At 39.3% G+C, this 13,088-nt stretch overlaps 2 protein-coding genes across 4 annotated transcripts in view; one reads left to right on the top strand and one right to left on the bottom strand.

The window, feature by feature from the left end:
- MTBP (MDM2 binding protein) overlaps positions 1–4,732 on the bottom strand; it is a 28,960-nt gene extending 24,228 nt beyond the window's left edge. The window contains exons 1-6 of one of the 2 annotated variants that reach the window (XM_068933188.1): positions 4,602–4,732; positions 4,134–4,214; positions 2,473–2,546; positions 2,232–2,377; positions 1,678–1,736; positions 675–819 (exon numbers count right to left, since the gene is read on the bottom strand). In XM_068933188.1, coding sequence (XP_068789289.1) covers positions 675–819; positions 1,678–1,736; positions 2,232–2,377; positions 2,473–2,546; positions 4,134–4,214; positions 4,602–4,674 — 578 coding nt within the window. In that variant the 5' untranslated portion in view covers positions 4,675–4,732. The remainder of the gene's footprint in view (positions 1–674; positions 820–1,677; positions 1,737–2,231; positions 2,378–2,472; positions 2,547–4,133; positions 4,215–4,601) is intronic. The other variant, XM_068933189.1, reaches the window with a different exon arrangement.
- The window catches only part of MRPL13 (mitochondrial ribosomal protein L13), a 35,988-nt gene continuing 27,583 nt past the window's right edge, over positions 4,684–13,088 (top strand). For both annotated transcript variants that reach the window (XM_068933193.1, XM_068933191.1), the window contains exons 1-4: positions 4,684–4,815; positions 5,312–5,435; positions 9,306–9,399; positions 10,830–10,890. In XM_068933193.1, coding sequence (XP_068789294.1) covers positions 4,789–4,815; positions 5,312–5,435; positions 9,306–9,399; positions 10,830–10,890 — 306 coding nt within the window. In that variant the 5' untranslated portion in view covers positions 4,684–4,788. The remainder of the gene's footprint in view (positions 4,816–5,311; positions 5,436–9,305; positions 9,400–10,829; positions 10,891–13,088) is intronic.

The raw sequence follows: 13,088 nt of genomic DNA, 5'->3' as shown, positions 1-13,088 counted from the left end.
AGTAAGAGCTGTGATTTATATTGAGAAAGATCAAAGCCAATATATATAAATTAAAAGAGGACAGTAGGGATTCTTCTGTAAGAAATTAGCTGTTATTGGACTTAATTTCAGGTTGAATTAATAGTTCTAGTGTTAAAACTTCAAAATTATACAGGAAGTAAATTTATACTCCATCTTTGAAGAAGGGGAAAAGTCAGTCGCTTTTTTTTTTTAATGTAATACTACAGGCAAGTTTAAAGTAAAACCAGCTGATATTCATTTTATAAAAACTGGAAAACTAGAATCAATATAGGTTATTGCGTAGTATAATACATCAGACCTTTAAAACATCCTATGCACACTGAAGCCAGTCGTGAAGTTATTGCTGTGGAAACTACAATTCCCTTCTCTAACAGTTATACTAATGGAAAGTGACGTAAAGATAAAATGTTTTGCTCTCATAGAAACAGATACTTCAGAGGGCTTGATTTTTTGCCTACCCCTTTGTTTGCATCATGTACTTATGATAAACAGGCATGAGTAATTTCTGCTCTCAAGCAACGAGGAGACAAATCTACATATTTTCAAAGAATACCTATCAAGAACTGAAGACACTGAAGTGTCTTATTTTAAAACACTAACATATACTGATATAAAACAAGAGTTTCTTCGTACCCCCAAAATAAACAGCATACCCTTTAGAGTCGTTTGCTGCAATGGTGATTTCTGCAGAGTGCCATTCTCTCAGGTGTTTCAGGGCACCAACAGCAGGTAAGCAGTCTTTTAATTTGGGTGCATCTCGCTCAACAGCATGCAGTATTACATCAACCATTGCTCTGCCTGTGAAAACAGGTATATATGACTCAAATTACTATTATTCAGTAAACAATTCGGTCTTTTAAAGAGAGCAGTGTTCCACAGAAAATACCGATTATAGGTGACTGCACTGAAATGTGCTTAAAGATTGATCTCAAGTAATTCACGCAAGGTTTAAAGCACTTTTAATGCATTTCAGCTCATCTCTAGCTGCTCCTCTTAGATTAACACATAATAGTCTACATTTTTTGCCATTCTGTCACTTACAGCAGTTCTACATCTTTCTCCTCTGTCACTGAACACAGTGTTTGACAAATTTGAGTCCTCTATCCCTATGGCCAGGGCAACTACACTATGTCGTTTTCTTCCTTTTAACATCCCTAAACTGCATATTTCCTTTTCTTTCCACACCCAGCTCTTTTGCTATCCCACCTCAACGTTATGTATCCTGTAACATACAGGGTGATGTGAATCTCCATGTATGCAGTCCGAATCCAATAGACCTATGCTCCTTCACACCTTATTGGCTTTCACTTTCTGCAGTTGCATGCCAAGTTTTGTACTGCTTACCCTATCTTACTACTTTGGTGCCATTTCAGACTGAAAAATTAGTTATGCAGATAACTGTTAATCTCTTCCAAAACACAGCCTTCCAACACCATGAACAGTAAACTTCCTAAGCTGATTTCCCAGGCCAATCACATTTAAGTTCCTTAATAAACCACTACTAAGGACTGTACACAAGTGGATTCAACAAGCAAATTAATGTCCTCCGAGTTCTTTTACATCTGACTATGATTTTACCAACTTTTTCAGAGTAATAGCTAAGAAGATAAATATAAACTCAAAAAGAGACTGGTCCTTTGTTTTAAAAAAGCTTACCTGGGGCAGGCAGTTTATCAGCTAGTTGATGCAGACCTTCTGCAGCTTCATCGTAGATACTGAAAATTAAGAGCAACATGGTTGAAAAAATAATTTAGAAACAAAAAGTTACAACTAATAAACACTACCCGAGGTAAATACTTTACTTCTTTAAAATTCTGTGCAAACTTAATACCTAGGCAATCAGATACACTTCTCTCACATTTTACTGAGGCAGAACTAAGCTAAATGACTTCAGAACAAACTGCAGTAAAACTGGAAGCAGGATTCAAGACAATCTGCTTTTTCTTAGCAAGAAGTTTCTTTTTGTATTTAGAATTGTCAGCAGTTAGGAAGCTTTTTGTTACTCTACAAAAGTCATCTGTAGCTAAGAAAATTAAAGCAACATAAAACAAATCAGTATTACCTTTGGTGGTAAGGGGGGGGGGGGACTGTTCATGGTTAACTATTGCTTTGGTAATACCTTGTGCTTGCTAAATTTTCTTCATTCCCTTGGGCTTTTACTGTTAAATGTCAAACCACTATACTTTCAATGAAAATAACAATATGCATACTCAGCCATAGACAGTGACTCTCTGCTGTTGTTGTCTTCTTCCTCAAAATTCTGTATAGCTCCCAGACATTCATCAATACTTGTTTGGAGCAAGTCTTCATTTTTCTGGGTGTCATAATTTATTTCCTCCCAGTCAGGACTGCAGAACTAACCAAGCAAAAAGAGTTTTGAATATCACAGTACTAACTTGCATTAGAGACAGGCAGAGAGCTGAGGAATTTATATTTTGAAAAATCTCTTACCTGATAATAACCACATATAACATGACTTGCAAAATAACATTTCTTCCCACTTGGAATACCAGCCACTGAACATGCTAAAAAGAGAGTAAACAATTATTTAAAATAAGCAATCCACTACCATCTATTCTTCCTATTAGAATTAGCATCTCTGCTGAAAGAATCCAAATAAATCTTCTTAGTTGTGATCTTACTACACTGTGCCAACAAGAAATTGAGGTAACGCTGTCTCACTGTATGTGGATTTTCAGAAAAACTGCAGTACTTTTTCCTTCTTAATGGAACTTGTAAGGAGAAAAAACCACAGATACTATTGTCACAGCTTATCTTTGATAATCTCAGGTAATTTTTAAATTACATACCTAGCTCTGTTACATGGTTATGCCTACTATTGCCTAAATTGGTTAAAGAAAGTCAACAAAAGAAGCAAATACACAGTGGACTTCCCACATATGACCACTGCCATTGCCATTCATATCAAGCTTAAACGAAAGGTCGTGAAACGGAGGATAAAAACATGCACAAAAAAAAGATTACCTACACAAAAGTCAGCTAGGTCTGAAAATCCTAAAATTCCGCTAAACTTTCACAGAATTCCTGATCTGAATGGATTGAGCTTAAACCATCAAAACTGGAATACCACATTTGCATCTTACGTATTTTTCAAACCTTTTAATGCGCCATAATGACTCAAGATCTACTTTCTCTTGGCATCATAGTTAAAGCTTAAATATATTAAGGTCTAGCTAAGTGTCTAACTATTAATGAACCTCTTTAACTATTAATAGATAAGAAAGTTCTTGATTTTCATTCCATTTTGAGCTATAACACTCTTCACTTCCAGAAGCTGCAGCATACCTGAACTGAATCACAACTTTCAGAAATATCGTTAACCCAGTTTACAAAACGAGATGCTGTCTGATGCATTCTCAACATGTCTATGAAATAAAACCATAGAAGTTGAAAAGAGTATAACATTTCCCCCTTAATGAAGCCATTAGTCACAAAGAGATGACAGCTGCGACAGTGAGGTGAGCATTAACAGCTGAACACTAGACACCCAAACCAAGTGAGGAACCAATGAGTTAATTTTCAGACTAAGAAAGTATTAAAATTATTTGAACACACAACCAAGGCACCATAGCAGGTCTTCAAACATCTCTTCCAAGAAGATAAAAATACTAAATAAACGTTCACTAATTAGGTTTCTGAATGCTTACCCAACACACTAACACTGCTTCCACGGAAATAAGTTTAGACACGCAGAATAATGTTAAACCTGGGATGAGATCATAGGTGCAACACAACTCTTAGGCAGGAAAATACCAACTCCCCACCTCCAATGGGAAGCAAACCCATTTCTACTCTTGCTTGGTGTTCAAGTGGATTGAAACTTGTCAGAAAGCCGACCTCTAAACAGCTTTATTTTCATTCATGATGCCCAGTAGGTTTAACCATCTCCTAACAATTCAGCTCTTGCTGCTACTACTGTTTTTATAGAGAACTGACCCAGCTTCAGCAGCCCAGCCTGCAGGTTTAGGCAAACAGCAGAAACGGGCAGTTTCCTCAAGTTTTTGACTTGCTTCACCCAGACCTAAGAATCTGCCTAGGACGTTACCTCAAAAACTTTTCTGGCTTAGGGTACTGTATGTTGCTGTACCTACCTGGAAACGCGCTTACATCTGCCTTCACAGATGAACTGCAGCCTTCTGCCAGGAGACCACAGACCTCTGCGGCAGTCACACCTGAGAGAATAAAAGCGTTTCGCCAATCCGCCCAATTTCAAAAGCAAAATCTTACTTTCGCGGACCGGCACCATTCCTCTGAGGGCGGATCCTAGAGCATTAACCTGAACACAAGAGCCCTCATTAAGCCAACCGAGGCGTTTTTGAGACAGAGGGCAGCAGTTACACCGCACGAAGACGCAGGCACCCGCCCGCCGCCACCTGCGCCCAGGGCCGCTTCCCGCCGGGCGGAGCGGCGACCCTCCCGCGCCCGCGCAGCGTTTCGGCGAGGCCGGCCGCACGGCACCGCTTCAACCGCGCAGCCGCCTCCCTGAGGGCCGACGGCGCAGCAGCGGCCGCCAGGGCGGGAGGCGACGCCGCCGCCCCGTCCCGTCCCCGCGGCGGTACCTGCTGCGGGCGCGGCCGCCGCGCCGCCGGCCCTGCGCTCTTCCCAGCGGAGCAGCAGCACGTAACGGTCCATGGCCGCCCGCCGCCGCCGCCTTCGCGCCGCCCCTCACAGGGCAGCGCTTCCGCTTCCCGCCGCCAGCCGCGGCCGCCGCGCTTCCTTCCCCCCTGCCCGGCCGGCGCGGCGGCCATGGCCAGCTACACCAAGGCGGCGCAGGTGAGCGCGGCCCGGCCGGGCCCTCCGCGGCGGGAGCCGGCCCGGCCCGGCTCGGCGGCGGCGGCGGCCTCCCTCCTCCTCCGTCCCCCGGCGCGGCGGCGCCTGAGGGCGAGGGGCGGCCCGTGAGGGCGGCCGAGCCCGTCGCAGGAAGGGACGGGGGTGCTGGGCCTCAGGCGGCCCTCGGCCACCTTCGGGTTATCGTTAGCAATGCTTGAAGCCGGCAGCAGGGCAGCTCCCCTGTTGGGCACTTCTCTCCCTGCCCCCCGGCCGAAAAATGCCCTTTATGGCGCTATTATCTCCCTGCAACGTTATAAGCACTTATAAATTAGGGCGGTAGATATGTCACAGCGTATCGATAGCCCCTTTCCCTGGAGAATTTATTTGGAGAGGGTGCGATGGAGGCATTTGTTCCTGGATTTTTGAGGCGTGGAAAAAAGGGCGTCGGTGGGCTGCGGGGGGGCCGCCCTCAGCGCCACCTCTCGCTCCCTCCCCCCAGCAATGGGCCACCTTCGCCAGAGCCTGGTATCTCCTGGACGCGAGGATGCAGCCGCCGGGGAAAATAGCAGCTGCGGCTGCCCTGAGGCTTGAAGGCAGACATAAACCGATTTATCACGCGCTAAGTGAGTATCGCCGAAGACGGGAGCAGTTGTGCTGGCCGTCCGGCGTGTTCCCCCGTTGATTTCCGTTTTAAAGCCAAGCCTGACCTGTAAGGTTGCGTTTCTGCATCCTTTGTAGAAGTCTCCCTCTTCCTTCTCGCCTTTGGCCTTTATTCCTCTCTATTGGCCTTATGTTATCGTCTCCACCAACCCTTGTAAAGCTTATTTCTAATTATTTGTTTGTTTGTTCATGTATTTTTAGTAGTTGTGTTGCAATGCGGTTGTGCTCCCATTTTTTAAAAGAAGCTGGAAAAGTGCTTCGTTTCGTTTATTTTAAACGTAAAGATTTGTCTTTGAGCACACATAATGAAACGATGACATGATTTTTCAAGTTTCTCAGTAGTACCTTTCAACGTCTAGCTGCAAAACAGCACAGAATTTCGGAGCAGTTCTTAATTCTGCGTAAGGCGCAGGTAGGTCCTGAGTTCCTGGTGGGCCTGGAGCCGGTGTGTGGTTTCAGAAGGGGAGATGCAGTCATTGCTGAAAGATTTCTTTTTGTTTAAATGGAAAATTTGCTTTGGTTATCTCCAAATTGGAAGATTCAGCAGTAAAGATATTATCTTCGATCTTGTGTATTATTTGTACCAGCATAGCGCCTGCCTCACTGTGATAAGTAATACAAAGGTGATCCTTACTCGGTACTAAAATTGGTGGTAAAATATTTGCTGTAATGCTCATGGAAACTTTTCAAGAGACATTACTGAAACACAAATGGAGCGTTAAAATTCTGCTTTTACATGTGGAATGTAAGTGATAAAATTAGTTTTGATCTGATTTTCAAAATAAAAGGTATTACATGTAGTGTTCTCAAGGTTATTCAAATATGCAAATTCTACTTTCACAAAATATTTTTTATCCACAAGATGTCACTGGAGAGTAAGGCTGTTTCAAAATTAAGGCAGACAGTGAGAGGAAATGTTTTTGGTTGTCCTCTGGAAAAGATCTTTGATTATTTACTTTTATATTCCATAAGTTATAAATCCTGGGAAGCCGTTTCTAGGATATTTGGTGTAAAGCCTTCCATAAATGAATACTAACTTAATATACCCAAGAAGTATGAAAGAAGAGATTAATCTCAAGTATTCAAGTATGTCTCAGGTTGACAGATTGGTATGTGGGCATCTGTGGTTGATGTATTCAACAGGTTATTTCAAACTAACAAGAAATATTTTAGTATCTATGAGAGAACAGCTCCTTGGATGGAATAACACAGATTATTTTTAATTAGGTACAAGGACGTCATTGTTTTACAAAACCATTATTCACTTACTGTTTTGAAAAGTATGAGAAATTAAATTTAAGCTGTGGGTAGGGAAGGAAAGAAATTTGATTGCATGTATGTTTACCTTGTGTTTTAAGGGTAATCTTCCATTGCTCCCTGAAATACTGCGATTTTAGATGCTGTTGAACCGTATGCCTTAAATAAGATGACAAAACTTGTCATTTGTGGGGTTTGGACCTGGACTTTCAGATTTCTCATGCATGTCCCCTTCTCACCACCCAGACTCTTTCCCTTGCATGCTATCTTTTTGAGCAGCTTCGCAATACAGCATTGAAAATAGTGTCTGAGTGAGCCAGATTTACCAAAATACAGACAGCCTGGTTCTTCCTATTGGATTGTGAGCAAGTCCAGGTGAACCCATTGTGTTTTTTGGGCAGTATTTGCTGCTCAAACGGCTGATCTCTGCATCACTTAAAGGAGAAGACTAGGCTGGGTGAAACATCCTGCAGGCCAGATCTGGCCTAGGTGTCGCTCTGGCTTGCAATGTTAGCTTATAACGGCTAGAAGAAAAGTTAAGACTTGACTTAAAATGAAAAGTTTGGTGTGTAGGTTGTCAGTCTCACGAGCTAGCAGTTGACAGTATGATTGATGCCTCTGCCTTCGATCAGAATTTAGTCCTTGATTAAAATGCACGTGCCTGAATCGTATGTTTTTGCTGAGAGATGAGAATTACTGAAAATTTGTAAATCTTCAGTTTCAAAATTATTTTTCTTGATATGGAATGGAATTACTGTGACGGCTTACACAGTGTTTCACCTGAAGAGGTGCAAGATACGTGCTATATGGAACAAAGAGTATGTAGCATAATAAGATGTACTGGCCTCGTTTTTGTGTATTTGTTGAGAAAACATATTTTATAAAAGAATTCAATATTATGGCATAAAAACAGTCTAAAGGAAGAGTTTTCCTGCATGATTTTTGAATGTTTTTCAGAAATAGGATGCAATTTGACTATGTGTTTGCACACAGTAAGTGTTTTTACTTTCTTATTGAGTCTCTACCACCTCTCTCCTGAGGTGGTGCGAGCAACACTGTTTAAAAACACATGAAGAATAAGGTATTAACTTGAAATTTCAAGGGAGATCTTAGCTGTGCATAAACTTTATCTACTTTAAAGAGAACAGGTTGCACTCATTATTCATGTAGGGTGTATGTATCCCGGTTAATTTTTCTGCTGTCTCTTTATTGATTGTAACTGGTCTATCAGTGTATGTGATTGTTAATTCAGTATTTATTCAACTGGAGAACTGCTAGTAAGAATAGGATGCACCTGTTCTGTCATCTTCTCAACTAAAGAAGAAACCAAAAAACGCGCAAAGTCTAATCCGATCTCAGCTCCCTATCAAAGTTGTTTATACACAAACTTCTTTTTAGAAGTGATCTGCCGATAATGAATGGCTGCATCACAAGAGACAAACTGAAACTCCTTACAGTGCAACTGTAGTTGGGAGTAGGGCTGTAAAGGAGCACAAGATTATGAAATGGTCGAAAACTTCAAGAGTATGGGAAACTTGCACTGATGAATTACAGGCTTCTATAAAAAAATTTGTGCCTAGTTTTAAGTGTATTCAAGTGTAGCTGGTTTATTTTTCAATTACTCAAAATGCTTTCATCAAATAAGCCTCCTCAAATACTTATGTAGTTTTTAATATGGTACTGCATGGGGGAGTGAACTTTGGACAAATCTACTTCCAGTTATTTGATTGAATAAATCAAATGTTGCAGCTTATACAGATGATCAAGGTGATTACTTTTAAAATGAAAAACTACACTTTTCCAAAGATATTTTTGAGATAGTAGAGTTTGTATTAGTATTTTATTAGTAAAGAAGGTCTATTGAAGAAAGTACTGCTGGTGAGGTATTGCTGTTAGAATGTAGATTCTGCATTTAAAATATTTGATGTGAAAGTTGCTGATATCACAGGAAGAGTATTGAATGTATCTGTATCTGCTGTAACATTCACTATTGCTTGACTGTGTTGAGAATGGTTTTGCCTAACAGTTAGCTTTTACTTGCAATCTCTTTGTTTCCTATTGATATTTAGCTCTAGGCTGTGATTATTTAGTAGAATGATTTTACTTATCCAAAATAGTCAGTCCTCTGGTAAACGTTGTTATTGTTCTATAAGAAAGCTAAAATTAAACAAGGACATTAAATATGTGTAGAATTGAGCTTTACTTTTTTTATACTGAGTTTTTGAAGTGTAGGTGCATATGCAACATAATGTGTTGAATAAAAAATATGCTTACCTGTAAGCCAGACTTACAGATCTTATGTGAATAATTGCAGGGGTTTAATTATCTAATCTGATAGTATTTTACCTGCTTCACCTTCTTTCTAACCTGATAGTCCTAAGAAAAATAGTGATGAAGTAGGTATTTAAACCTAAGTTTGGATGGAGTGACTCAGAAGGCTCAAATTTTTCCCTCTGAGCTTTATGAAATGTGTATGCATGTGTTATTGTATATGTATTGTGCATGTTACAGCTATTATTTTTATTGCTTACTCCTGTGGTTCTCTTAATATTTTTCCAATAATTTCTATCTTGTAGGTGATTGTGGCGATCATGTTGTCATAATAAATACAAGGCATATCGCCTTTTCTGGTAACAAATGGGAACAGAAAGTATACTCTTCGCATACTGGGTAAGTGTTAAATCACTTTTAAGTGAATATTGCAGGGAGTTACCACTAAAATTAAGGTTAGTAGTTAATGTCTTATGTAGCATGTTGTTTCAAAAGGAATAGCTCCTTACATGTTTTGTTTTTTGTTTGTGTGTATTAAGGTGTTCAAAAAGGATGCAAACCTTTCTTTGCAGTGTACATTGTTAGGGAAATAATCAGACTGACGAGAAATTGGAGCAATGGAGTGAGTAAACAAATTTGATGAGCCAGGTTGTTTTGTGTGGAGACGATCCCAAAGATGAAGACTTGTTTCCCAAGCAGTAGAAGATATTCCTTTAACCACTGCCCGTTTAAGATGTATAGGGACATCAACTTTATCGACTTCAATTATGTTACTGTATCTAACAGCAAGTATCAAAACTGACATATCCTTGGATCAGAGGACAAAAAAAAAACCTAACATGTACTTTGTGTTGATAGTATTGGATCTCAGAGAGTGTTAAAATGTATCCGTTTGGGAGATGAATAAGCAATGCTGAGAAAGCTAATTTTGCTAGTACTGATGTTTCAGTCCGGAAGCTTTTGTAGAATTGCTGAAAAGTTCTTGTTCAAAGTTGATGGCAATTAACAGATTTTTCTTCCTCCCTCACCCCTGTGACTCCTTGAAACTTGCATGCAAAAAGCGCTAGTGTAAGTAGCTACGTTGGTTTTGAATAAGTGAAAGGAATTGTACAGCTAGTAAGTATGCACATCTGCGCAGCTCCCTCTGTGGAGATGTTTTAATGGATGTTGGGCTTATTTGTGTTTCACATAGGTTGGTTCCTAATAATGTAACTAAATTGAAATTAAACCCCGCTTTACCTGACCTCTGTGTAATCTCTTGCACCACTGAACCATTTAAAGTATAGCGTTAAATGTGAATTAGTGCAATTTCATCAAATCACAAAGACTTTAAAAAGACAGACACCTTCTACTATGCTTTTATTTACGTGAAGTCAAGTTTTATTACTGTAGATTTACCAAATCATGGAAAGGCGTGGCTAAAATATTAAGAAAATAATAAGTAGTATTCAGAAGGTTTATCTCGTGTATGTCAGCCCTAGTCTGATTGAGAGTTGATCATCTTGACTATTTTGAAGTTTTGCGTATGTTACTCGCACTGTAGTCTATAGCTGTGGTGGTATATTTAACAGCACATCTATTGGCCTGTGAAGTAATAATTCTTCAATACTCAAGTGAATGAATAAAGAACTACAAATAGTGATAAATGCTTCCAAACTTAGATACTTGTCAGAAGAGACTGCTTCTACCGTAAAGTAGTTGTTAGCCTCATGAGAGCCCTTTTTGAGGGCTTATAGTAAGACATATAGTAAGGCTGTTTTTTAAGATACAGCGATATTTGTGCTTGAGCATAATAGCCTTAATCCTGTATGTTTGCTTTGTTTTTCTAGATATCCTGGTGGTTTCAAACAAGTGACAGCAACTCAGCTCCATTTGAAGGATCCAACTGCTGTGAGTGTTTCTCCTTCTTCCCTCTCATTATAGAGTTTGGTTTGTTTTCATTTAGTTAGTTCCGCTAAACAAAATGGATGCAATTACCAGCATGTCTAAAGCTAATTTACAAACAGTCTACCAAAAGCTGTTTTGGCTTGTGACAGTCTATTTGTAAGCAGTGTGTTTTAGATTGTAGCTTGCGCGCTTCCTTGGTTCTTCCATGCTCTCCAAATGGGCAAATCAAGCTCTTTTCCTTCACTCACTTTTAACTAATTGACTTGCTTTTCGTTTCAGAGGTCTGACCTTTCTCATAAATTAACCAAACCAAATTAGATTTAGCTAAGCTGTACTTCAGCTTAATGACCATACTACTTTCTTAAGAGCTAGCAAGAATAAAGCTGATCTTAAAAGTGGAGGAAATACACTTGACTCCTTCTACCAGTAAATTTCATCTGTAAGTTTTTTTTCAGCTGTTCTGTTAAATCTTCTCTGGGATGTTGTGTATTCACGGCTTACGAGGGAACTGGAAGTGGTGATTACATTGAACTTAGGCATCTTTACTAACTGTCTGTAGTAGACAGTATTAGCAGTATCGATGTGTTTATTACTGATTAAAAATGAGGGCACTAGAGAAGGTTTTTTTTTCCTTTTTTGAAATGTTGACTTATGCCATTACAAAATGATGCAAAGGTCTTCTTTTCCCTTGCTTTTATTAAGAGTTTTCAATCCTCTCAGCAATGGAGGATTGAACTCTCTACGTGCCAGTGTTTTAGAATATGATATGAAGCCCACTGAGGTTAAGATATGTATGTTTGATTTTGACTTGCAGGTGCTTTTTCTTAGGTCATCTTATGTATGGAATATTAAAAATTCTCCTTTTCCTAGAGAATTTGTATCTGCTACAAAGTTCTTTGTTTTTATCAATGATGTTTTATCTATGATTTGGAAACCTCAGTTTATTCCAAGGTTCTTTTTTACAGGACATAGTATAAGTACAGAATGAAAAAGCGGTCTCTGCAAAATGAATTTGCTTGGGGTATTTTTTTGGTTTCAGTTTAGTAATTATTTTTTGTTTAAAAACGAAATGATGAAATAAAACCCTACAGTTCAATATTTCTCCGTGTGGAAATTTGCAAAACAACTGAAATGCTTTTGAGAGCAGGCTCTAGCGTAGTTGTAATTCTGTTTTGGAATTAGCAGTAGTTCCATGTCTCAAATGGAGTCTTCAGCCTTTTTCTTTTGTGCTTCATCTAGAAGCTGTACACTGGGAGGCAGTGTAACACAACTTGTGTGGTAGGCCCTGAGAATTGGATGTTCTATAAATTACCTTTTGGCATTTGTTCTGAAATACTTCTTTTCTTGCCAGACTCGTAGATGAATTTCTCTGGAAACAGAGAACGATTAAATGCACTGCCAATAGCTAAAAGATGTTGGACAGAGACTCAGCAAATGGTGATGTGGCTCAAGACTTGGTTTAATTTAGCAAGAGAAACTTTTTAAACAGAATTCTGAAGAGCCCTCAACAATTAACTCTTTCATTCTATTCAAGATAAAGTGTTTATATGTCCCTCTCATAAAGTTATCTGATACGTGTTTTGTGACATACTGTAAATAATAGTGGTGAACGGTCATTTGGCATGACATACTCTGTATGTATAGCTGCTATGGTTTTTGACTGGCAAGTGATATTATAGCTAGAAACATTTGTTTACTAGTTGAGCTGTTCCAGTGTGACATACATCAAGACGTGATAAAGATGGAAATTATGATGGTGTTTTTATTAAGCTCATATTTAGACCTAACTATTAAAGTTGGCACAGAAGAAGAATTGCTGTGAGGAAGGCCAATACCTAGTCTAAGTAGCATTTGGATCCTCAAAATATGACCTAAATGATGCGTAGTTATCGTATAGGCTTTGTATACCAGTTTATTTTACTTTTTAAAATTAAAAACGGACTTTTTAGAACTAGGTTAAATCCAATTTCTATGAAGCCTGTGGAATTAGGTATGTCGTAGGAAGCAAAACGTGTCTTCTTCAGCAATCAAAATCTTTCTTCTGTAAAGCATTGTTTTCGTTCTGGAGGCTAGTACTGTTTCTCTGCCCTAATTCCTGTAATCTCCTGCTAGTTCATCTTCATAGCGTTTCATTAGATGAGGCAACGTTATTTTTGGAAATAGTGATGTTAAAAGAAATTAAGTAATTAAATTAATGGAAG

The sequence above is a fragment of the Struthio camelus genome, chromosome 2, assembly GCF_040807025.1.
Source record: "Struthio camelus isolate bStrCam1 chromosome 2, bStrCam1.hap1, whole genome shotgun sequence".
Classification (NCBI taxonomy): domain Eukaryota; kingdom Metazoa; phylum Chordata; class Aves; order Struthioniformes; family Struthionidae; genus Struthio; species Struthio camelus.
This window is presented reverse-complemented; position numbering and strand designations above follow the sequence as displayed.